The sequence below is a fragment of the Macaca mulatta genome, chromosome 2 (genome assembly GCF_049350105.2).
Source record: "Macaca mulatta isolate MMU2019108-1 chromosome 2, T2T-MMU8v2.0, whole genome shotgun sequence".
Classification (NCBI taxonomy): domain Eukaryota; kingdom Metazoa; phylum Chordata; class Mammalia; order Primates; family Cercopithecidae; genus Macaca; species Macaca mulatta.
The window spans coordinates 46,988,357-47,015,355 of NC_133407.1; the positions used below are offsets into that span (position 1 = coordinate 46,988,357).

The 26,999-nt window shown below is 37.4% G+C and overlaps 1 protein-coding gene across 3 annotated transcripts; it reads left to right on the forward strand.

Moving 5' to 3' along the window:
- Window positions 1–476: 476 nt before the first annotated feature.
- DIPK2A (divergent protein kinase domain 2A) lies at window positions 477–26,999 on the forward strand. 3 transcript variants are annotated; one of them, NM_001261041.1, is given in 3 exon segments: window positions 477–1,401; window positions 20,190–20,493; window positions 24,128–25,647. In NM_001261041.1, coding segments are annotated over 3 exon segments (1,293 nt in total). In that variant the 5' UTR covers window positions 477–744; the 3' UTR covers window positions 24,460–25,647.

Consider the following 26,999-nt stretch of genomic DNA (forward strand, 5'->3'; position numbering starts at 1 on the left):
ACCAGTAAACCACAATAATCATAAAAGATGACTGTAACTAAGAGTCTTTCTGAAACTAGAAACCGCGAGTTCAGGCCCAGACCTCGAGAACCCGAGCTTCGCCCTCACTGAACCGCCCCCACAGCCGCTCCCGCGAGCCCGCGCTTACGCTTTCCGGGCGGCGCGCAACGCGCTAGCTCCGCCCCCTGGCCCCGCCCCCGGCCCCCCTTCTCGGTCTCAGGAGAGCCGACGCGCACAAGCAGGGGTGTGCGGCTCTGGGACGTGCGTTCCCGCTTGTGGGTGTGAGACATCCCAGCTCCTCTTCCCCTTCCGTGAGTCCCTCCTTTCCTCGCAGACCCCACTCGTCGTGGCTGGCTGCCGCCGCAGCTCTCGTGCCAAGCCGGCAGTGCGCGTGCGCGCGGGCACGGGCGCGCGGCCGTCGGGCCCCCGCGCTCCCTCCCCCTCCCGCTCCTCTATAACTTGGCTGGCGTGGAGGAGGCGCCGCCGGAGTCGGAGGGCGGGGAGCTAGGAGGAGGGAGCTCGAGAGTTGTGGAGACTACTGACTAGGAGAAGTCGCAGCCCGCTCAGGCCCGCGTCTTCCCGCTCCCCGTCTTCCTCTCTCACACACCTACTCCGCCCTCCACCCCAGCCCCCGCGCTCGCTCCTTCTCTCGCCCGGGGTTCCTGCCGGTAGCTCTCCGGGTCTTGGCGCGGCGGGGGCGCCCCGGGGGTGCCCTCGCCCTCCCGTTGCGGGCGGGCGGGCGGTATGTGGCGCCTGGTGCCCCCGAAGCTGGGCCGCCTGTCCCGCTCCCTGAAGCTGGCGGCGCTGGGCAGCCTGTTGGTGCTGATGGTGTTGCACTCGCCGTCGCTGCTCGCCTCTTGGCAGCGCAACGAGCTGACCGACCGGCGCTTCCTGCAGCTCAATAAGTGCCCGGCGTGCTTTGGCACGAGCTGGTGCCGCCGCTTCCTCAACGGGCAGGTGGTGTTCGAGGCGTGGGGCCGTTTGCGCCTGCTGGACTTCCTCAACGTGAAGAACGTGTACTTCGCGCAGTACGGCGAGCCCCGCGAGGGCGGCCGCCGCCGAGTGGTGCTCAAGCGCCTTGGCTCGCAGCGCGAGCTGGCGCAGCTCGACCAGAGCATCTGCAAGCGGGCCACCGGCCGGCCCCGCTGCGACCTGCTGCAAGCCATGCCCCGGACCGAGTTCGCGCGCCTCAACGGCGACGTGCGTCTGCTCACGCCCGAGGCGGTGGAGGGCTGGTCGGACCTGGTGCACTGCCCCTCGCAGCGCCTTCTCGACCGCCTGGTGCGCCGCTACGCGGAGACCAAGGACTCGGGCAGCTTCCTGCTCCGCAACCTGAAGGACTCGGAGCGCATGCAGCTGCTGCTGACCCTGGCCTTCAACCCCGAGCCGCTGGTGCTACAGGTAGGCGCGGAGCCAGGGCGGGGGGCGTCCTGGGAGGGGCCGCGCGTGGGAACCGGAGTCGGGAGAAGTGGCTCCGCCCGCGCTCGCCGCCAGTTCGGACTCGGCCAGGCTGGGCCGGGTGCAGGCTTGGGAAGGGGCGGCTCCGGGGGAGCCCCGGGGCTGTGTAGGGAGGCCGAGGGCGACTGGGCTGATGGAGATTATGCTCTTGTCACCTAGATTCGGGCGCATTTCGGATTTGACTGCGGATCCTTCAACGCCAGAGGGAGTGCGTCTCTTAACGCTCCCCAAAATGTCTCTGCCGCGAGTTTCCTTCCGCTCGCTTCCCTGCCTTTCTGCTTTTATCTGCCGGGGCTTGCAGGTCCGCGGCGCAGGCTGTTCACGAGCCCTTGGACCCTTTCTTAGTTCCTCTGAAGTGTTTTACACCGCGTTCGCTCTTCTTTTCTGGCGCTGGTGGCTGGCCTAACTTCGGTCTCAGAGTCTTTGTTTTCCCTCATTTACCTGGCAGTCATTTGGACAGCTAATTCGGGGACAAGTTGGGGAGGATGAAGTCGGAGAATGGGACAGTGGCCGGGGTGGGGTTAATCCGTGAGCCGAGCTTTGGGTGGGATTAGAATCAGAGAAACAGGAAAAGTAAGGCAGCGTCGGACTTGGCTGGGAGGGCTTAAGGCCAGAAGGACATTTTCATCCTGATCCTGTGACCTGCCCTATTCATCTGGTAATCTAGTTGAAGGGAGATGAAATAGTAGGCCAGAGCGAGTATCAGGGAAGGAGATTCTTGCCTTTCGCCAATTGCGTTATTTGCTTTCGTCTGATTTTATTCTGAAAAGTAATGTGTCTTTTAGGGGAATAGGATGGAATCTCTTTACTGGTGACATCAAAAAGAGAACAAAAAACAAAAACACTGTTTACTTTCGGAGTATTTACTTGTTTCTGCACATTCCCACCCGGCTTCAGTGCGGTGTCCTTGAACAGTGATTACAGCTGTGGGGTTGTGGTTTCTCTTGCTGTCTACAGGAAAAGTTACCGTGCTCCTTTCCATGACAAGAGAAAAAAATGATTTAAAGTTCACAAGTAATTTTGGTATACTTCACATTCTTTCTGGGTTTTTAAGAATGTCACTGAGGGCTGGAGGGTTTGTACAGGGTGTTTTTTTTGTTGTTGTTTGTTTTTTTTTAATCTAAAATGCATGAATAGGAAAGTGCAGATTTATTTATATTACTTTCTTTTCTCAAGCTCCACACTATCCATTTTAGCCAAAAGAAACCAGCTTCGTTTGATTAGTTCAGCCAAATAATGTAAAACAAATATTTTGCCTCAAATGAAACTTTAGTGTGGGTCTTAATAAATTTCAGGACATCAGAGGCTATGTGTATTGGGTTAATTTTAAAGTCAGAGTGTATTTTAAATACTGCTGTATCTCCTAACTGAATGGATGCATAAAACTGGTTAAACTTTCCATGAAATTTTCTTTATTCAGTAGTTTCCAAACTAGTCAGTCTCTAAAGGTTTAGCCTATATCTGTGATGTACATACACTTGAACTGAAGTTTCTCATTAAGCTATCTTTAAAAAAAGAAAAAAAGCCTTGTTTATATTAACAAGGTTGGTTCATGGAGATTGTGTTAGCAATTTGCTGAAGTAGATACCTGGACAAATTCTCTGAGACCCAAAAATTTAGCAAGAAGCTATCTTAGTGTAATATACATTTACTATACTTAAAATGCTGGCGTCCCTACTGAAAGATTTTTTTATTAGGTAATTTTGAATAGTGGTGTACTAGTAACAACTAATAGTAGAATTGATATTTTAAGAACATTGTGTAGCCAGTTCTTTGTAAGTGTAGTCATAGCATTGAATTTGAGAAACTTTGGCATCTGATTTTACGCTAAGGTAAATTTGTGCTTTGTGCAGGAAGGTTTTATATTTTTTTAAGTTTGAACTTATCATGGCATTCTCAGTTTACTTTGTAGTTGAGATAAAGTGTGCTTTTATCTTGTTTTCTGTTTAACTTTTCCCTCAAACGTACTCTTTATCTCTTCTCATCTTTAGTGATGAAACAGCCTTTTTTGAAAATGCCCAATTATTTTCTTATATATGACACATAACGGCACAATTGCTCTGAGTGGGTAAATAGATGGGCCATAGGATAACAATTTGTTTTTAGTATGTGATGAAACATGTCTCAACATTTTAGAGTGTGAGATTTGTAAATTACATTTTAAATTTACACAACCCAGTTCCCGGCAATAGTACTAATACTAATATATGTATTATAATTATAGCTAATTACGTGTGGTGTAGTATAATTTAGGGGTCTTTAGTACCAACCAGTCATATAGGCATGTTATTTTTTTAAAACTGGATTAACAAGCAAGTAGAGGAAGAAGATATTTTTAAGTAAAAGTCTTCGTAGAGCTGCTGCTTTCTTTGTAGAATCACTTGATCTTTGGTAAAAGCTAGTGAATTTACAAGTCTGAACAATATACTTGAGGACTGATGATTGTATAAAACCACCAAAATGGAAGGTATCTCAACATGCTGTGGTCAAGTACAAAGATTGCTGTACAGTAAGTCAAATTATGATGTTCATTACCTTTGTTAGCTAGGAAACTACATTTTTAGTATTTATACAGGTTTCTATAAAACTGTTTATAGCTGTTTACAGTAATATTGGGATATTAATTGATACTTATAGAAAAACTCAGATTTGGCTGTTTATTACTTCATGTATTAAAAAAAATTTTTTTTAAGAGTACAAATGTTTTACAGCTTTAAGAGGAACTCACTTTTTTCCTCCAGGAGAGGGAGCTACTTGTCGAATTTTTGGACAGCTGGTGACAAACTAGATTTTTCTTACATTGTCCAGAAATTAACAACTTTAGGGGAAAAAAAGTCTTCGAACTGACTTCATCAAAGTATTCTTAACAAAACTTCCAGTATATTAAGAATGCTTCAGAATAAGCATGTAAAAATTTCTTTTGATAAGGTGGTTAAGAACTGAAAAATACTTATGAATTTAATCCATTAAACTCACCTCTTCTGATTTGGAAAAAAACAGTAAAATTTGAAGTTGCTATTATGCCTTGAAAGGAGAGGTGAAAGATACTAAGTGTCTGTAAGATGTGTACACACATACCTTATCTATGTAAGGCTGTATAGATTTGTAATATAAATTTCCCTATATAAAATGGCTTCAGAGTACGGCTTTCTTCCTATTATTGGATAGTTTCACTAGTTTACAACAGTTTACCCATAGAATTATTGTCTTCAAAAAAATGTTTATAAACATCAAGCAACAAGAGAATGCTAGTAGTACCTTTATCTTTTGTTCTAATACTCTCTTTTCATCTTCACATTTTTACTTTACTAAGAGGTGTATTTTAGTGCCAAGTATACTGTAATCCTATGGAGAAAAATGGGGGAGAGGAACTTTGTTGATTTTTATATTGTGTAAATAGGAGTCTTGGAGTATTCAAAAATTGAGTTATTGAAGTTATTGGCAAGACGACAAGTTATGGTTGATAACTTTTCTATCAGTATTTGTATTTCACCTATTGAACTTACAGAAAGAGAGAAAGAGAAATGCTGTCTGGATTTCTTGAAGTTCAGACAGAGTCTCTGACTTTATAACCTGGATGTAGTGAAGATGGTCTTGTTTGTAGGAAATGGAGAAAGTTCTTTGTTAAGGGGGAAGAGCTGGGAGTTTTACTATTTGTGGAACTTCATTTGCTTTACATTTTCTGAATCATAATTTTAGTAGGATTTACTTTATTTTTATAGTATGTGACTATCATTAAGCTATGGCTTTTAAGCTTGTTTTTCTGTTCTTGTAAATGCTGTAATACATGCAAAATACTTCACGTAGTATCTGACAAATTGTAAGCATTCCATAAATGTTAGATATTAAATAAAGTAAAGGTAATTGTAACTGCCTGGTGCATTTGATCAGCTGTTTTGAAGCTCATGTGGGGTATGGATCACCTTAAAAATAACAGTGATTTTGAATATCAACCATACTTTAGTTATACTGATTTTTGTCCATTTTTACTTTATTTTTTTTTTTTGTAGAAAACCTTCAATGAATGTTTTTGCCCTTAAAAGTAATTTATATAGGGAACAACATTTTTTTTTAAGTTCACTGGTAACAATAGAGTTTTTGAAGTAAACAAATAGATTATTTAGCTAATGGTACTTTAGAAAAGTTGATAGATTTTTACTGTTGGACTCACTCTCCTCTTTATAGAATGAAGCTATTGGATTAGCTCCTTTCAGCCCCAACATTCTGGGGCTTCCAAACTCTTGACTTGAGAAATTTGGGGTTTTTTTTGTTGTTGTTTTCTTTTGAACTTGACTTTAACGAGTGGGTTTAATTAAGCTCTTCTGAAAGGGGATTGGGAGTTGGATGCTGTCTTTCAAGCCTTTTTTCTCACCCCCTACACACATGAAATCAGATTAAACCAAAACCAAAACCAAAACCTTCCTTTAAGGGGAAATATGTGGAGTTAAGGGTAGCTAAGGATCTTGTGAGGCAATAGTGTGCAAGATCTTTTCAAACAACAGCTTAAGGAACCACCTACTTCTCCTTCACTGGCTGTTTCTTTAGTTACTGTCTTCCTAGATTTCGGCTTCAAAACACATTGGAGATGGTTCCTAGTAGAGCAGTTTTTAATCTAATGAATTTTGTAAGTTTTTGGACTTTTTGTGGCTTTTCATCTGAGAGTCCATTAAACAAAAATAATAAAACAATTCTGTGTACCTCAAGTCCAAAAAGGGGGTGGGGACTTTTATTTTACAAAGACCCTAGAAACGGACAATCACTCTTAAGAAAGCATCACTTCCGAATCAGTAGAGCAAAGTCATTTGGCATCCTGGTCTAGTTTCTGGACGTATCCATATCTTTTGACCATTCTGAATTTTGTTCTTTATATACGTTTGTCTAGTCTTTGAACTATTCTTTATATTTCCATTGCATAGGTTAGCACATATTCTTCACACATGTTGGGAAATAGAAGGCTTGTTTTTATAGGTCTTCTGGACATGGGTGTCCAGCTTCCCAGGGGATTGTCAAACTGGTTTTTATTCTGTTTTTCTGGTTTGTGGTCTCTGGCTTACTTCCTATTTTTCTGTCATTGCTGCTGACTCTTCACAGAATGCTGACTTTTTCTTTCTTCACTTTCACTCATTACCTATACGTTAAATCATGGCCTTATAATTTAAATCTTGCATTTTTCTAATACACTTGATGAACTTTAGTAAATGGTTGTAAAATGACTGAAAATTATTAGTGTAAGGTGAGGTTAGTATAAGGTGATAGGAAGTTGTCTGTGAAATTCTTGGGAACTTTTTGAATTTATAACCAAAAGAACTGAATTTGTCTGTTCATTTTACAATCTGTGACAAGGCATTTGGATTGAAAAGATGGAAAAACGGCCCTAGGAAACAAGTAGCTTACTATGTAGGAGGTAGGTACACAAGTGACTAATTAATATACAATCCATGTAATGTAATAAGCCCTATACAAAAGGTGTATATATACACTGTCACATGACTCAAGGAGGGACATCTCATTGTATATTGATAGGAATGGTACCAGGGAATGTTTCAGAGATTTTGCCAATAGATGGAGGTGGAGAGTGGGAGGAAGGGTGGAGGAGACAGTATTGATAGAGCATCCGGTTCACATTCTGTATTACCACAAAGTTGTTGGATGGTATTGAGCAAGTCACTTAATGTTTCAGATTCTAAGTTTTTTTCACCAGTAAAATGGGGTTGTTAATACTTACCTAACAGGATTGTTTTAAAGATTAAAGGAGAAAGGATTATTCAAGTAATATCTGTTAAATGTTTTCAGCTGTAAAGCTTTTTACAGTGTATTATGTCTTTGAAAATCAGCTTATTCCATTTTTAGTCAGCTATAATAGTTAAAAGTTCTTTAGTACATTATGCTGATATCTGTCTTAGAAATGTAAAAATCCTACTTTTCTTATTGCAGACATTGAAATGTCACCGTCCTTATATATACATACATCATATGTACCTATTCAGGCTATAATTTTTTAAGAATAGCAGTTTAAAAGGGGGTTAAGGATTTGTCTCATATTAAGTATACTGAATAGAATGAATATGTTAGGAAAGAGGGTTTAGATAAGGATTAAGAAATAAAAAGCAAATAGTTTCTTTTTTTCTCTGTAAATCATTAGTATAGTTTAATAATTCTATTTAGTACATTTGTAAATGGTAGTACAAAAAAACAGGTTAAGTCTGGAACTTAGACTCAGACAGAATCTTAAAATATTTGTAATCTGAAGTAAGTATGATGCTTCAGTGTCTTCTTTGTATTTTTTCTTTAATGCTTTTTTTGAGGTTTAACTCTGAAGTGAAAAGATCTGACAGTAATTATGTGGAATTGGTCAATAGCGCCAGGAACTGATCTGTACACCCTTGGGACACAGTAAGGGTCAGTTGACACTAGTAAACTTACGCATTTTTAAAACCTGTGAACAAGTGATTTTTTTTTTTTTTTTTTTTTTTGGTGGGGGCAGCATTTCTTAAGCAATTGATTCTAAAAGATAATGTATTTCTGTTAAATTTAGTTTTTTAAAAATGTGTTTTGACATCAGTTTCCAATTTTAGATACAGCTGTTGGAGATGATATTCAGTAAAATAACAGAACTTTACTATTTCCAAGGCATTGCTTAATATCGTTGGAATTTGAGGTGGGTGGAAAATGGCATTCAGAAAATTATTTCATGAAATAAATGGGACATATGCTAGGACTTTAAAATCTTGAAATTGTTAAGCTTCTACAGTATTTGCCATGGATTTTGGCTGCTATTTAGCAGTATAAATTAAGAAGCTAAGATCTTAGAGAAATTTTAGCAAAAATTCAGTAACCATTAAATCATCCCAGTAATTTTACTATATCTCCCCTCCAGACAGTTCACCAAACTGTGAACACATTAGTCTGTCACCAGTACAGTTGACTAATCTTTATGAACAGCTGTTACAACATGTGTGTTACTACAATGTGATTTCATTCAAATTTGGGCTTTAAAAAATAATTTTAAAACTTAAGTTAGCTCTTTCTTTCTTTTCTGTCTGTCTTTTGATGGTGTCTCTCTTTGTCACCCAGGCCAAAGTGCAGTAGCATGGTCTCAGTTCACTGTAACATCTGCCTCCCGGGTTCAAGCAATTCCTGCCTCAGCCGCTGGGATTACAGGTGCACACCACCACGCCTGGCTAATTTTTGTATTTTTAGTAGAGATGAGTTTCACTATGTTGGCCAGGCTGGTCTTGAACACCTGACCTCAGGTGATCTGCCCTCTTCGGCCTCCTAAAGTGCTGGGATTACAGGTGTGAGCCACCGTGCCTGGCCCCTTTAAACGTTTTCTATCCTTTTGATGACATATACTTTGTAAGAGTATTTTCAAGCTTAAACTTTTTAATTTTTTTGTAGAAATGCCAGTTATGTAGAAAATCGATATTCACATTTTAGATTGTATGTTTTATTAATAGTTTTTTTGAAGTTAGTTTATTTATACTAAGAATTTTCAACTTTAACAAAAATCAGTCTTGCATGGTAACACATCTCTTGGTCTGTATTTGTTTTCTCTCTTAAGGCCAACTGCAAAGCTATGTTCCTTTTAGTGGAATCTTATGAGGTAATGAAGTATTATAAAATATTTTATATTGTATAAAAGGAATTTTGATCTTTTAAATTTAGTATATAATGTTTTTGGTCATGTAGGAGAAAAAAGAATGCAAGCACTTTTAAGTAGACTCTATTTTAATCTATTAGTCTTATGTCATTTATTGTTTGTAAGTAAATAAATAAAACCAAAATGTATTCGTTTATGTATCTTTACTCATATATTCCATGTCTACCTTTTTCATGACTGTGTTATAACATGATAGAGTGAAATGGCCTTATTAACCTGACAGGATGATGAATATTGATCAAAGGGTATTATTGTGATATTTTAAAGACTTGTTTTTTAGAATATACCACAGCATACTGTTTGATTTCAGTATGTAAGATAATCTTGAACATTAAGATTTTGACGTGTGTTTTTTTTTGCATGACATACATATAGACCACGCTGTAAAGCCTGTTTTGAAGATTTCTGTTTGATTCTGTAAGTCCCAACATGATCTGGTCCTTGCTTCACTTTCCAGATTCTATTACCTCAAGTCATTTCTCCATTCATTTCACTGCAGCTGCTTTGGTCTTTTATTCATTTCTGAGAAGATTTTCATGTGCCTAAACTGCCCCATCTCCAGTCTGCTTAATATTAAACTCTTCCTTTAGGTCTCAGCATAGGTGGAGATCACTTAGGGTAAATAGTCAATCTTACATTATTTTTCCAGCATAATGGCTTCTGGAATGCTGCTATGTAATATATAACCTGTTACCTTTATAAAATCTGAAAAATTCTTAAACAGATGGTAAATAAGCAAAAACAAAAACAGAAACAAAAAACCCAAAAAAGCCACCCCAAACTAATAAAGTTTAACTTCAACAGAAGGATATTGGCTTGAGGGGGGTTGTATTAATCTATCTATTGAATCCATTTTGACTCTTGCAAAGGTAATTATAGCTTGACCTAAATTTGCTTCTTACTACCTGTGTGACTTTAGGTAAATCATTTAACACTGTACTAATAAGATTGAATGGGATTTACAATTGAGGTACTGTTAAACTCTAAATTTCTTTGATTTTACATTTTTTTATTGATCACATAAAATACTTGATTTTGATCTTGGTAGATTATAGGTTATTTCAGCATTTGGAATTTGTTTTGTGCTTATCAGTAATAAATAAAAAGCCAGTTAAAATACTGTGTTTATGTGTGTACATGTTTCCAGTTTTTAAATTTCTTGCACTTTTAGTGCTTGTGGATGCTGTCTACATTTCTTATAGCATCAGTGGTTTTAAAGGTTTAGTGACTAGTCTATATATTTCATTATGAATTAGAAATTACTAGAGCTCAGTAAAGATGTTTCTCTAATTTAGTGATTCTTCACTCTATTTGGAAGGGGGTTCATTATTTGTAGATGCCGTTTTAGTAGGTGTTTAGTAGGTGCATGAAAATAAGCATATCTCTTGATGAATGTCTGGAATTGTTATTAAAAAATTTTAAATAGAGAAAGGTCAGGTTACCCACAAAGGGAAGCCTGTCAGACTAACAGCAGATCTCTCTGCAGAAAGCCTATAAGCCAGAAGAGAGTGGGGGCCAATATTCCACATTCTTAAAGAAAAGAATTTTCAACCCAGAATTTCATATCCAGCCAAAGTAAGCTTCATAAGCAAAGGAGAAATAAAATCCTTACCAGACAAGCAAATGCTGAGAGATTTTGTCACTACCAGGTTTGCCTTACAAGAGCTCCTGAAGGAAGCACTAAATATAGAAAGGAAATACCAGTATGAGCCATTGCAAAAACATACCAAATTGTAAAGATAATTGACACTGTGAAGAAACAGCTTCAATTAACGGGCAAAATAACTAGCTAGCATCATAATGATAGGATCAAATTCATACATAACAATATTAATCTTATATGTACATTGTGTAAATGCCCCAATTAAAAGACACAGACTGGCAAATGGGATAGAGTTAGAACCCACCAGTGTACTATATTCAGGAGAACCATCTCACATGCAAAGACACACACAGGCCCGAAATAAAGGGGTGGAGAAACATTTGCCAAACAAATGGAAAGCCAAAAAAACAAAACAAAACAAAAAAAGCAGGGGTTGCAATCCTAGTCTCTGATAAAACAGACTTTAAACCAACAAAGATCATAAAAGACAAAGAAGGGCATTTCATAATGGTAAAGGGATCAGTGCAATAAGAAGAGCTAACTATATATACTTGCACCTAATACTAGGAACACACAGATTCATAAAGTTAGTTTTTAGAGACCTACAAAGAGACTTAGACTCCCACACAATAAAAGTGGGAGACTTTAACACCTCACTGTCAATATTAGACAGATAAACGACCAGAAAATTAGCAAAGATATTCAGGACTTGAACTCAGCTCTGGACCAAGCAGACCTGATACACATCTACAGAACTCTCCACCCCAAATCAACAGAATACACATTCTTCTCAGCACCATGTTGCACTTATTCTAAAATTGACCACAAAATTGGAAGTAAAACACTCCTCTGCAAATGCAAAAGAATGAAAATCTTAACAAACAGTCTCTCAGACCACAGTGCAATCAAAGTAGAATTCGGGATTAAGAAACTCACTCAAAGCCACACAACTACGTGGAAGCTGAATAACCTGCTCCAGAATGACTACTGGGTAAATAATGAAGTTAAGGCAGAAGTAAATAAGTTATTTGAAACCAGTGAGAACAAAGATACAACATACCAGAATCTCTGGGACACAACTAAAGCAATGTTTAGAGGGAAATTTATAGCATTAAAGGCCCACAGGAGAAAACGAGAAAGGTGTAAAATCGACATTGTAACATTGCAATTAAAAGAACTGGAGAAGCAACAACAAACAAATTCAAAAGCTAGCAGAAGACACGAAATCACTAAAATCAGAGCAGAACTGAAGGAGATAGAGACACGAAAAACCCTTCAAAAAATCGATGAATCCAGGAGCTGGTTTTTTGAAAATATTAAAAAAAATAGACTGCTAGAAATACAAACTACCATCAGAGAATACCATAAACACCTCTACGCAAACAAACTAGAAAGTCTAGAAGAAATGGATAAATACCTGGACACATATACCCTCCCAAGATGAAATCAGGAAGAAGCCGAATCCCTGAATAGACCAATAACAAGTTCTGAAATTGAGGCGTGATTAATAGCCTACCAACCAAAAAAAGCCCAGGACCAGATGGATTCACAGCCGAATTCTACCAGCGGTACAAAGAGGACTTGGTACCATTTCTTCTAAAACCATTCCAAACAATAGGAAAAGAGGGACTCCTCCCTATTTTATGAGGCCAGTATCATCCTAATATCAAAACCTGGCAGAGACACAACAAAACAAGAAAATTTCAGGCCAGTATTCCTGGGCCAATATTCCTGATGAATAACAATGTGAAAATCCTCAATAAAATACAGGCAAACTGAATCCAGCAGCACATCAAAAAGCTTATCCACCATGGTCAAGTGGGCTTCATCCCTGGGATGCAAGGCTGGTTCAACATATGCAAATCAATAAATATAATCCATCACATAAACAGAGCCAATGACAAAAATCACATGATTATCTCAATAGATGAAGAAAAGGCGTTTGATAAAATTCAACACCCCTTCATGCTAAAAATTCTCGATAAACTTGGTATTGATGGAAGGTATCTCAAAATAATAAGAGCTATTTATGCAAACCCACAGTCAATATTATACTGAATGGGCAAAAACTGGAAGCATTCCCTTTGAAAACTGGCACACGACAAGGATGCCCTCTCTCACCATTCTATTCAACATAGTATTGGAAGTTCTGGCTAGGGCGATCAGGCAAGAGAAAGAAATAAAGGGTGTTCAAATAGGAATAAAGGAAGTCAAATTGTCTGTGTTTGCAGATGACATGATTGTATATTTAGAAAACCCCATCGTCTCAACCCAAAATCTCCTTAAGCTGATAATCAACTTCAGCAAAGTCTCAGGATACAAAATCAAAATCAATGTGCAAAAATCACAGGCATTCCTATACACCAATAATAGCCAAATCATGAGTGAACTCCCATTCACAATTGCTACAAGGAGAATAAAATACCTAAGAGTACAACTTGCAAGGTATGTGAAGGACCTCTTCAAGGAGAAGTAACAAACCACTGGTCAAGGAAATCAGAGAGGATACAAACAAATGGAAAAACATTCCGTGCTTGTGGATAGGAAAAACCAGTATCATGAAAATGGCCATACTGCTCAAAGTAATTTATAGATTCAGTGCTATCCCCATCAAGCTACCTTTGACTTTTTTCACAGAATTAGAAAACAACTCCTTTAAATTTCATGTGGAACCAAAAAAGAGCCCGTAGAGCCAAGATAATGCTAAGTAAAAAGAACAAAGCTGGATGCATCATGCTACCTGACTTCAAACTATATTATAAGGCTACAGTAACTAAAACAGCATGGTACTGGTACCAAAACAGATATATCGACCAATGGAACAGAACAGAAGCCTCAGAAATAACACCACACATCTGCAACCATCTGATCTTTTGACAAACCTGACAAAAGTAATGGGTAAAGGATTCCCTATTTAATCAATGGTGTTGGGAAAACTGGCTAGCCATATGCAGAAAACTGAAACTGCACCCCTTCGTTACATCTTATAAAAAAGTTAACTCAAGATGGATTAAAGACTTAAACATAAGACCTAAAACCGTAAAAACCCTAGAAGAAAACCTAGGTAATACCATTCAGGACATAGGCATGGTCAAAGATTTCATGACTAAAACACCAAAAGCAATGGCAACAAATGCCAAAATTGACAAATGGGATCGAACTAAACTAAAGAGCTTCTGCACAGCAAAAGAAACTATCATCAGAGTGAACAGGCAGCCTACAGAGTGGGAGAAAATTTCTGTAATCTATCCATCTGACAAAGGGCTAATATCCAGAATCTACAAGGAAAAACAAATTTACAAGAATAAAACAACCCCATCAAAAAGTGGGTGAAGGATATGAACAGACCCTTCTCAAAAGAAGACATTTATGGCCGGGCATGGTGGCTCCTGCCTGTAATCCCAGCACTTTGGAAGGCTGAGGCGGGTGGATCATGAGGTCAAGAGATTGAGACCATCCTGGCCAAACTGGTGAAACCCTGTCTCACTAAAAATACAAAAATTAGCTGGGCATGGGTGCACATGCCCTACAAAGACTTGGAACCAACCCAGTCAATGCCCATCAATGATAGACTGGATAAAGAAAATGTGGCACATATACACCATAGAATACTATGCAGCCATAAAAAGGATGTGTTCGTGTCCTTTGCAGGGACAGGGATGAAGCTGGAAACCATCATTCTCAGCAAACAACACAGGAACAGAAAACCAAACACCGCATGTTCTGACTTATAAGTGGGAGTTGAACAATGAGAACACATGGACACAGGGAGGGGAACATCACCCATCAGGGCCTGTCGGGGTACGGGGCTGGGGGAGGGGGATAGCATTAGGAGAAATACCTAATATAGATTACAAGTTGATGGATGCAGCAAACCACCATGGCATGTGTATACCTATATAACAAACCTGCACGTTCTGCACATGTATCCCAGAACTTTATAATAATAAAAGTGTAAATACTTTGGTAAATAATTCCTTACTACATAGTGTTGAATGTGCAACGTACCTTTCATATCTTTTTTTCTTTGATCCTTAGATTGCCCTGATGAATATGGTGATACAAATATTCCAGTTTTACAGAGGAAAAAACCAAAGCTCAGAAAAGTTACTGCTTTGCCATCGTTATAGCTAGTGAGATGTAGGGGTGGAAGGGACTTCACAATCTAGCATTGTAATTTAAGATTCATTTTTCTACTTATATACTATATTGGCCGTTAAATATGGAAATTTTATGAAATATTGTATTCCTATAAAGAGTATAAAGTATCCAAATTTTCCAGTCTTTAATATTGATTACATACATTACATATCACCTTCTCTTAAGGCAACGTTAGTAGTTTTGTTTCTGAAATCTTGGCTTTCAGATACTGTCAGTATGTACAATATTGTTATTAGTATTATTTGAGTTGTATGCTATCCGAGAAGTAGGTTGTGGTTTTGTAACCAAATTTTAAAAAGATGCCTAGACGTGATTTATATTACACTTCAAATTCAAAACAAATTTTGCTTTAAAAATTAAAAGTGAAAGCATTTAATATTTTTTCAGCTCTTAGCAGTTAACCATGCTGCTTTTCTAAAGACATCTTCTTTAGTTATTACCAACTTAATTTTTTAAAAAAAATACAGTTATAGAAAAGTAAATATATAATTGTTTTGGGCCTTTGTACAACCGTTAACTAATATTTACTTTAAAAAATTCTACGTTTTACACTTAATGTCATATATTCAATCCTGATTAAAAGCCTAGCAAAATTAAGTGACGTGCCTCCAATCCCGAGTTAGGACTGATATCATTCTAAATTTAAATGTTCCTTTTTTCATTTGAAAAGTATTTGTACATTTTGTTCAGTTGTAAATAATTTATTAAAATCACATTTTATTGTATTACTTTAAACTATATGCTTGTGCTAGACAATCTGAAAAATCTGATTTTAAATTTTTTTTTAAATAGAAAAATGTAGACCTTAGCAGTAAACTTTCTATCCTACCTAATGTGTTTTATGCACTGTGGGAGTTTGGTAATCAGGAATAAGTTATTTTCTGACTGCTTGATAAGTTTAACAAATCCAAGTTCTAACGTATATAAATTTTGTCTCTCAAACTCTGCTTGACCATGGTAATTTGGTTCTAAGCCCGAATTGCATTAATCGCAAATTACAAATTTTTGGCTTTCCTTGAGGATTTTGTTTGGACTACAGTGTGTTCGATAGAATTGTATTATCAGTAATGAAATCTGACTTTTGATTAGACAATGAAAAATTCTTACCATCTGAGCAAATGGTGTGAATTCATTTATTAAAGTTCTTCCGAAAGATTAGGTAGCAAACTATATGAAAGAACTATAGTGCTCTTCTTAAAATGAGGCATAACAGAATTTCAGTTAACATTGTCAGAAAGCACTCTATGAATATAAAGTTGCTCAATGTGACATTTACTTATATATGTTACCCTCTTCTATGGGGAACTTGGGTAATGAAGTGTAGTTTTGACTGCCGTTTGTCAGTTGGAAAGGTTCCAAAAACAAGGAAGCATTTGTACATGTGCAGATGTTGGCCCGGTTCCTCATTTCTCCTGTTGTCAAAGACCATTTTATTTTCACAAAGATATGTTTGTATCTGTTCTACAATATGGCATGTGAATAGTATACCAGTAGTGTATGGAGGAGTTTTTTGTTTTACTTTTTGCATGACAAAACTGTGTAATCTTACATATTTCTTATTTTAGTGCTTTCATTTTTATGTCAGGGTCTTTATACCTGAATGTTTCTGGGAAATAGTTAAATCTTTTGTAATTGTCTAACAAAAATTTCAAGGTCATGGAGGTATTTTAAGTTAGGGGAATAGCTGAGAATGCTGTTTGGTTCCTCAACAGTTTTTGTATTGCACATTGGACACAAGTAATCTCTTTTTCTAATTGGACACAAGTAATCTCTTTTTCTAATTCCCAAAATAAATTTTAAAATTATCAGGCAAGGCACAAAATTAGATATGTGTTTACCTCTAATTTCTAAAGAACCAGTACCTATGACCTCCTAACTAAAATGGAATCAATTAAATTACTTTGATTAATGATTCATATATATCTAAGTTTTTCATTTACATAATTAGGATTTCATCACAAAGCTGCAATATTAAAACTTAAGAGAAAAACGTTACATACCCAAAGAACAAGTACAGATATTGTGCATTGTTATAGTTGAAAGGGAGCAATTGAAATTGGTAATTCTGGATAAAGTATAATTCTCGATTTGTTTTTTGTTTTAAAGTTGATAAAATTTTAATGCAAGGATATTGAGTTGTGACAGTTTTATAAAGCTCAGGGCAAAATTAATATTGCCTGTTTTCCTAAGAGATACAAGAATAGGAGCCTGATTTTGGGGTCACTAAGTGTATGTAGATTGTTCAGTTTCTAGCAATAGAGTATTGATACAGGCATGCCTTGGAGATATTAAGAGTTTAGTTCCAGACCACCTCAATAAAGCAAACATCATGATAAAAAGTGAGTCATGTGAATTTCTTGGTTTCCCAGTGCATATAAAAGTTCGGTTTACATTACACTGTAGTCTACTAAGTATGTAAGCATTATGTCTAAAAAACATATAGATACTTTAGTTAAGAATACTTTTTTTTTTTGGCTAAAGAATGTTAATGATCATCTGAGCCAAATCTTCAGTGAGTTGTAATCTGTTTGCTGGTGGAGGGTCTTGCCTCAGTGTTGATGGCTGCTGACTGATCAGGGTGGCTATGACAGTTATTTCTTAAAATAAAATGACAAATGTAGTTTGCTGCATCAGTCGACTCTTCCTTTCACGAAGGATTTTTCTGTAGCTTGCCATGTTTTTCCATAGCATTTTACCCACTGTAGAATTTCAAAATTGGAGTCAGTACTCTCAAACTCTACTGCTGTTTGTCAGCTAGGTTTATGTCATATTCTAAGGCCTTTGTTGTCATTTCACTAATATTCACAGCATCTTCACCAGGAGTAGATTCCATCTCAAGAAACCACTTTCTTTGCTCATCCATAAGAATCAACTCCTCTTCTTTTCAAGTTTGATCGTGAGATTTCAGTAATTTAGCGTCCACATCTTCAGACTCCACTTGTAATTGTGGTTCTCTTGCTATTTTCACTCTATCTGTAGTTACTGCCTCCACTACAGTCTTGAGCCCCTCAAAGTTATCCATGGGATTTGGAATCAACTACTTCCAAACTCTGTTAATGTTGATATTTTGACCTCCTCCCATGAATCACAGATACACTTAATAGCATCTCAATTGGCAAATTATTTTCAGAAGATTTTCAATTTATTCTTCCAAGATCCATTAGAGGAATTACTATGTATTGCAGTGATAGCCTTACAAAATATTATTTCTTAAATCATAAGACATGAAAGTTGAAATTACTCCTTGATCTGTGGACTGCAGAATGGATGTTGTTAGCAGGCGTGAAAACAACATGAATCTCCTTGCACACCCCCATCAGAGCTTTTGAGTAGCTAGGTGCATTGTCAGTGAGCAATAATGTTTCAAAAGGAATCTTTTTTTCTGAGCAGTAGATCTCAATGGTGGGCTTAAAATATTTAGTAAAGGATGCTGTAAACCATTGTGCTGTCATGCAGGCTTTCTTGTTACATATATAGAGTGAAGGCAAATCAATTTAGCATCATTCTTAAGGATTCTGGGATTTTTGGAATGGTAAACAATTATTGTTTTCAACTTAAAGTCACCAGCTGCATTAACCCCTAACAAGAGAGTCTGCCTTTGCTTTGAAGCTTTGAAGCCAGGCATTGACTTCTTGGATCTAGTTGTGAAAGTCCTAGGGAGCATTTTCTTCCAATAAAAGGCTGTTTGATCTACATTGAAAATCTGTTGACTAGTCACTTTCATCAGTTATCTTAGCTAGATCTTCTGGATAACTTGCTGTGGTTTCTATATCAGCACTTGCTGCTTCTCTTTGTACTTTTATATTATGGTGATGAATTCGTTCCTTAAACTGCATTAACCAACCTCTGCTAGCTTTAGGCTTTTCTTCTGAACTCTGAGCCTTCATAGAATTGAGGAGAGTTGGGTTCTCGTTCTGGATTAGGTATTGGCTTAAGGGAATGTGACTGATTTGATCTTTCACCCAGATCACTAAAATGTTCTCCCTATTAGCAATAAGGCTGTTTTGCTTTCTTAACATTTGTGTGTTCACTGGCGTAGCACTTCTGATTTCTTTTGATAATATTTCCCTTGCATTCACAGCTTGGCTGTTTGGGTTAAGAAGCCTAGCTTTCTGCCTATCTCAGTTTTAGATGTGCCTTCTTCACTATGCCTATTGTTTCTAGTTTTTGATTTCAAATGAGAGACCTGCAACTCTTTTCATTTGCTTACTTAGAGGCCATAGTAGGATTAATAGGCTTATTTTCAGTATTGTTGGGTCTCAGGGAACAGGGAGGCCCGAGAAGAGGGAAGAGTTGGGGGAACGGCTGGTTGGTAGATCAGTCAGAACACACACATTTATTGATTCCTTTTTTTCTCCAATGTTCATTTTCTAATATGTATTTTAGCAGTGGAAAGTACCTTAGATAAAGCCTATTATTTTACTTAAGGTGAAAATGAATGTTCATGGCCATGGAACACTTTTCTTTTGATTTAGGATGATAATCCTCCCAGTAGTTTTAAAATCCATTAGAAAACCTTGCTAAGATGAGAATAATTTTGAGGCTGGGCCAAGGAGAACAGAAAATATGGCTGGGAAAGGGAAACAAGATAAACTTGGACCAGATGTGCTCAGAATGGAGGTTGCATTAATAGGATATCGGTTTGTCCCTTCCAAACCTTTGGATGTAGGGTAAAAGACACCTCTCAAGAATCTTTCCCTGAATTCCACCCCACCTGCTTCCTGACTAGGTAAGGCCCCTGCTAAATGCTCCCCTGGGACCTGCACCGCTGCTTAGTAACTAACACTTTTCATATTCGTATTTGGTGTCTGCATGCTCTTCTAAAATAAAAGCCCATGGCTAAATGGAGACTGTTTGGTTCACCCTTAATTGCCACCATAACACAGTTCCTGATGCCTGGTAAATAACTGCTGGTTAATAGGCTGCAGTGCTATCGGTTTAAATAAAAGGATTTCTTGACTACATTTACACAAGTGAAGAAGATAAGGGAAAGCGTAAATACTTTCAGATTTGGTAATAAAGACAGTATCTTCCCTCTTATTGATCAATGTGGTTCTTAGATTTTGATAAGCAAGACTTGTCATCCTATTTCAGCTTTATAGTGTAAAGTTCTCTATTTAAATATTTTTCAGGTCCATAGTACTGGTATGAATTAGGAAAAAATGAATTTAATCTCTAATAAACTGTCAAATGTAGTAAGAAAATCCAAAGTCATTCCTAGTAGCAATTTCTACTGAAAGGATCTGAGGATAGACCTAGGATATATTCATCAGAATCTCTTGTAATATTAAGATAATTCTTTTGTAGAGTTTTCCGTCTGATGAAGGTTGGCCATTTGCAAAGTATCTTGGAGCTTGTGGAAGAATGGTGGCTGTAAATTATGTTGGAGAAGAACTGTGGAGTTACTTTAATGCTCCATGGGAGAAACGAGTTGACCTCGCTTGGCAATTAATGGAAATAGCAGAACAGCTTACAAACAATGACTTTGAATTTGCACTCTACCTCCTGGACGTCAGCTTTGACAATTTTGCAGTTGGTCCTAGAGATGGGAAGGTAATCATTGTGGATGCTGAAAATGTTTTGGTTGCTGACAAAAGATTAATTAGACAAAGTAAGTATATAGTTTTTAGATTTTTTTCTACTCATTTTTTCCTATGTCAATATAATGTTTATACTTGTATGAAATGAGCCTTGAATTTCCTCCTTAGATGGCAACTTTACACGTCTTTCTTTGCTTTATATAACCACTGTCAATAAACGAATACAGATACTCTTTGACTTACTAGGGGGTTACATCTTGATAAACCCAGTCTACGTTGAAAATATTGTTATTTGAAATACATCTAACATATAGGGCATCATAGCTTAGCCTCGCCTACCTTAAACATACTGAGAGCACTTACATTAGCCTACAGTTGGGGGAAATTGCATAAAGTAAAACTTATTTTATAATAAACTGTTGAATATAATTATATTCATGTAATATGTTGAATTCTGTACTGAAAGTGAAAAACAGAATGGTCGTATGGGTTCTTGAAATATGGTTTGTACTTTATTTAACCATTTTGGTGATTCCTGGCACTGCAGCTGTGAGTTTGGTTTGATATTCTGATTATTACATCTCACCCAAAACTTTGCTCTCTGTTTGTTTTTGAGTTCTTCACAGGATAGATGGATAGTGTCTGAAGTGTTTTGAAAATTAAATGCCATGGAAGTTTTAAAGCGTCAGGGACAAAGCCTGTAGGTCTAGAACCAATTCAGTTAGAAAAACCAAAGGGTGAGGGTTTTATATTTTTTAATTCCTTCTTTCCCCCTGATAAAAGTAATATGAATATCTTTTGACAAAGGCTGAAAATTTGTGGCACCTGGGGAAAAGTTTATGTGACAGCCATATATTAGGTTGACATTTACTTTTTGCATGATCTTAGCATGATCCTATTAAATACTTGATTTTCCCACCCCTTTGTTCAGATTTTATACTTACCAGACTATTTTCTGATTATTTATTGACTTGCCCCGTAGATCCTCCTATGGGAGGTGAACATCCTGCTGAAATATTCTACTCTCTATTTACCTCTTCCTACATTTGTGAATATTGTAGCAGCGTATACTATGCTTTCTTTTTTAAAGTGTACACAAGCAGGTGGTTTTTATTATATTCATAGAGTGCAATTTTCCTAAGCTTAAAAAATTATTTCAGTGTTTATAAAAATAATTTTTTTATAATTCATTTTATGCAGACATTCCTGGAATAATTATTACTAATTCCTGACCTTAGATGAATCCAACCATATAGCTTCTGTATTCTTGCATTTCATACAGTGAGCGAGCATTGCTCTAGTGCTACTTTAAGTGTGGTCATTTCTTTTCAAATGTCTCATGGGTCCTCTAAGTAGCCACTTTGCAAAAGCCTCTGTCTATTCATTCACTCCCTTTTCTTTCCACTTTCTAGTAAATTGCCTTTATTTTATTTCTTCACAGGGAAATTGAGATTTTGCTGTGGCAAATCCCTCAGTGTCCTTTATTGTCTAAACCTCATTAAAACAACACACATTGGTCTTTCTTTTTCAGATAGATTCTTCTTTGAGAATTTGTTACATCAGTTACCTTCTTCAGTGTCCCACCTCCTTCCTTTAATATCCAACGTTTCTTTTGCCTCCCTATAAAAAGTATATATAAGATTCTCTTCTGCTTCTCCTTGCTTGTCCACTGTTTTATTTAAAAGTATTTATTGCCTTTCTGCTTCCTCAGCCTCTGTTCATTCCTTAGTCCATTAAAACCTGACATAGACCTCTGCCTTGCCATTAGCAACCACCTAATTGGCAAATTTGTGAAGTGATTTTGACTAGTATCAACTTCTTGAAGTTTTTTCCTCCTTTGGAATAGTAACCCTAAGAAAACATTAATCTTACTACTCCTTTGTCTAAATGGTTTTAATGACTTCCCATTGTTCTTGAAGTACAATCCAAACACCTTACCAGGGCATAATCTGTAATCTGTGTGACTTGGCCCTCTTCTGATTCTTTTTTTTCTTTTTTTTTCTTTTTTGAGACAGGCTCTCTGTCACCCAGGCTGAAGTGCAGTGGCATGATCACGGCTCAGTGCAGCCTCGACCTCCCTGACTCAAGTGATCCTCCTGCCTCAGCCTCCCAAGTAGCTGGGACTACAGGCATACACCACCATGCCTGGCTAATTTTTTTATTTTTTGTAAAGGTGGGATCTTGCTGTGTTGCCCAGACTGGTCTCAAACTTGTGGGCTCAAGCAGTCCTCCCACCTTCGCCTCTCAAAGTGCTGGGATTACAAATGTGAGCCCACCCCGCCCAGCCTTATGTATGTATGTATTTTTTTTTTTTTTTTTTTTTTTTGAGACGGAGTCTCGCTCTGTCACCCGGGCTGGAGTGCAGTGGCCGGATCTCAGCTCACTGCAAGCTCCGCCTCCCGGGTTCACGCCATTCTCCTGCCTCAGCCTCCCGAGTAGCTGGGACTACAGGCGCCCGCCACCTCGCCCGGCTAGTTTTTTGTATTTTTTAGTAGAGACGGGGTTTCACCGTGTTCACCAGGATGGTCTCGATCTCCCGACCTCGTGATCCGCCCGTCTCGGCCTCCCAAAGTGCTGGGATTACAGGCTTGAGCCACCGCGCCCGGCCAATATGTATTTTTCGAGTGTTTCATTTTTAATACCCCTCTGTCTATTGCCCTCAGTGCTTCTGCTACAATGGTCTTTTGTTTTCCTGAATGAATTGGCCCACTTCTGGGTATTCCCATATGCAGTTTCCTCTTCCAAAAATGTCTCTTCCTTCCATATACAGCTAGCTATTTGTTTTTCAAGCCTTGGCTCCTTCAAGTACGTGTGTGCTTATGTGTTCTCAATATGCCTATTATCCCTCTTATCTCAAACTCATGTGTCAAGTCTAGTTCTAGTTGCACATATGACATGCCCACCTGATACCTTATAGCTCCTTTATATTTATGTTGTCTATATATAAAATATTGACACTATTATGCAATTGTACATACCTTGTCATCCAATTAGAACCTTAAACTTTACCCATATACTTACTTATTTTTACCTGAAATGTTTCCCCAATCTAGCTTTTCATTCTGGGCCCTCTATAGTTGCTGTCATGGTCTTAATCCTTCCAGTCTTCAGGCCACAGTTATCTTTCTATAAAATAAATTATGGTCATGATTACACAAGTTACGACCTATTTCTCTAGCATCACCTGTATCTCCTTGCCAACTACCTTTCTCACACTGTAGCCACAGTGAACTTATTGCCTCGTCAATCAAATGGACCAATCTCTTAAGTCCATGCCTTTGCATATACTGTGTCCTGAACCTAGAGTGCTATTTTTCCTAGTTTCTTTTCAGATTTGTTACTTTTAAGACCTAAATCAGATGTTCTCCTTTTTGCAGTCTTCTACAGCCCCAGGGATAAGTGCGAATTCCCCACTATTCCTGTAGCATTGTGTCATTTTCTTTATGGCACTTTCTGTGTACCATGGAAAGTCACTAGACTAAACCTGTAAGTGGTAGGGACCTTTTTGAATCTTTCTGCCTAGCGTTGGTGGGCTCTCAGTGAATGTTTGTATGAATTTATATATTTAAATGTTTAAAGTTATAATATACTTTTACCTAAAAGTGTAGAACAAATACTATTAATTAGTGAAATATTCTATTTTTGGAAGCAATGAAAACTATTTAAAACATTTTTTTTCTACTTCTGCTTTTCCTCCTTTCACAGATAAACCTGAAAATTGGGATGTATGGTATGAAAGCAAGTTTGATGACTGTGATAAGGAGGCTTGCTTATCATTTTCAAAAGAAATTCTTTGTGCTCGTGCCACTGTGGACCACAATTACTATGCTGTTTGTCAGAACCTCTTATCCAGACATGCCACCTGGCGTGGCACTTCTGGAGGACTCCTTCATGATCCACCAAGTGAAATTGCCAAAGATGGCCGGCTCGAGGCCTTGCTGGATGAGTGTGCCAACCCAAAGAAGCGCTATGGCAGATTCCAGGCTGCAAAAGAACTGCGTGAATACCTAGCACAATTAAGTAACAACGTGAGGTAGTCTATGGTGACCTTTTCTTTTTTCCTTCATTTAAACAGCACTGGCTAAAACTAAACCACCAAAAAACTATCTGAAAAAATGAAATTTGGAAGTGTTACATTCAGAGGATGATAAACTTGCACTGATAGATCTTAATGTTAACATCCATCAAAATAAGACATTACTTCAAAAATCACATGATGCTTCTGCAAATAAGTATGTTCTTATACTTTGGAGGCTTGAGCTGTCATCAGCTGCTCCCCACTACACCGGAATGCTTGAGTGGATTAATGAATATTGTTAAGCTATTGGAAATGAGTCTGATAGTACATTGACTTGTGTATCAAAGGGTACTTGGTACTTAGTTTGCATTTACTATCATGATTTTGTGAATCTCTTGCATTTACTTTGAATGTCAAGTCAGATTGGCCTGTTTTATAGGCCGCTTTTTCCTTCTGATGTGTAGGGTTTTTTCCCATTTTTGTTTTTCTTTTAAATTAAATTTTGAAAATTCAGGTTACTGTAGGTGTTCATTTAAATTTTTACTAGTTCTCATTCAGTGCTATTTGGTACGTATTTACTGTTAGGGCAGGATTCCCAGGTTTAGTGTGTGTGTGTGTTTTTTAAAGAAAGCTAAATATTATATTATGTAAATACTTCTTTTCACCACCTTATATAGTTTCACCATTGCATGGTATCATTTCAGGTTATTTAACAGTTACATCCCTCTATGCCAATAATTACAAGTATACACTAAACATGAAGTTTGGCATATGTTGCAAAATGTCATTTATCTTTTACTAAAGACTTTAAGAAGAATATACTAGAATCTGTATCTTGATGTTAATTTTGATTCAGAAAAAAAATACAACCCAGTATCTAAAAAGTGTTAACTAGTCCAAGATAGTAATGCATATGCCAAAGAAATCTTACAGCTAGTCTCATGTTTAGAATTTAAAATAGAATTGGTCACCTACTTATTCTTACCACCCTACTTCCAGTTTTCTAGCTCTGTCATTATTAAATTCAGATCTTCCTGATGATTCTTTCTGTTGAAAGTTAAACTACTGCTTTTAAGTAATTTAAAGTTATCCTACCTTTTACTAGTAGGTAGTTTTGCAAAAGTAACATGGTAGCCATTGTTTGAATTTAATTGGGCATCATAACCTTTTATTTGTTGAGGAAGTAATCATTATTACTGTAAAGCAGACAAGTTAGCCAGTCAGCCCACTTTGGTCTTCTTTACCTAATGGTTAAACATCAAAACATCAAATTTAATTATTTGCATAGAAATGTGTGGGCTCTTTAAAAAATGTTACGGTATGTAAGTTGACTATCACTAACAGGTAATATTTTTCTGTTTGAAGTTGTTACTTTTGTTTACAGCAAAATTTGATGTAGTGTGCAGTAGTGAGCTCTAGACTGATCTTTTTCTAAATCAGAAAGTGATTAAAGTATGCACAACCAAAGCCACGTTTTTCTTTTTCATTTATTCAGCAACTATTTATTAAGCATCAACTCAGTGCCAGGCACGTTACTAGCTGCTACATACTGTCTGAACATGACATACGGTTAAGTAACTTTACAATTATTATCAAATACTTCAATGTACATATTTCTTAAGTTGAAATAGCATTAACTAGGATAATGCATTCATGTTATTTTATTGTCTTGTGATAGAAATTCAACTTGTACCATCTAAAACTAGGTTGCTATAAAAATAGGAGGATGAAGTCAATAAAGTTAATTCCAGTTTAAAAAGTGGAAGGAAAAGGTAAGGAGCTCTCCATTATAAAATAGTTGCATTATGTTAATTTTTACATATTAGTGCATTGCATATATCAACTGGCCCTCAATGAAACATTTAAGTGCTTGGAATTTTACTAAACTGACTCTTTTGCAACTTTGGGAGATTTTTGAGGGGAGTAGCTAAAATTGCCAAACACCTCTTACTCAAAACTTCAAATAAAATACACATTTTGAAAAGGGAGCACCTTTTATATTTGATAAGTTTTCATTATAAACCTTACAATACCAGTCACAAAGAGGTTATCTGTCTATGGTTTAGCAAACATTTGCTTTTCTTTTTGGAAATGTGATTGCAATTGCAGAACAGAAAGTGAGAAAACACTGCCAGCAGTGATTGCTACTTGAGGTAGTTTTTAATAACTACCATTTCCCCTCCATGAAATTATGTGAAATTTATTTTATCTTTGGGAAAAGTTGAGAAGATAGTAAAAGAATTAGGAATTTAAAATTACAGGGAAAAATATGTAAGTGAAAAGCAATAAATATTTTGTTCACTTTGCTATCAAGAAGTTCACTATCAGATATTTATTATATGGCAGCAATTTATATTTTTAATCATTGCCCATTAATAGACGCAGTAAAATATTTTTGAATCAGACATTTGGGGTTTGTATGTGCATTAAAATTGTCTTTTGTACTGTAAGTTACTGTTAATTTGAATATTTTATCAAACTGTCTCCCTGTGCCTTTATAATATGAAGTTGTTTCTACAACTTTTAATGATCTTAATAAAGAATACTTTAAGAATGACA

Coding starts and splice junctions, on each gene's coding strand:
- DIPK2A (XM_077990834.1), top strand. CDS start 20,247: ATGGTGGCTGTAAATTATGTTGGAGAAGAACTGTGGAGTTACTTTAAT. Junction 20,494..24,127: donor CAAAAGATTAATTAGACAAA/GTAAGTATATAG, acceptor CTCCTTTCACAG/ATAAACCTGAAAATTGGGAT.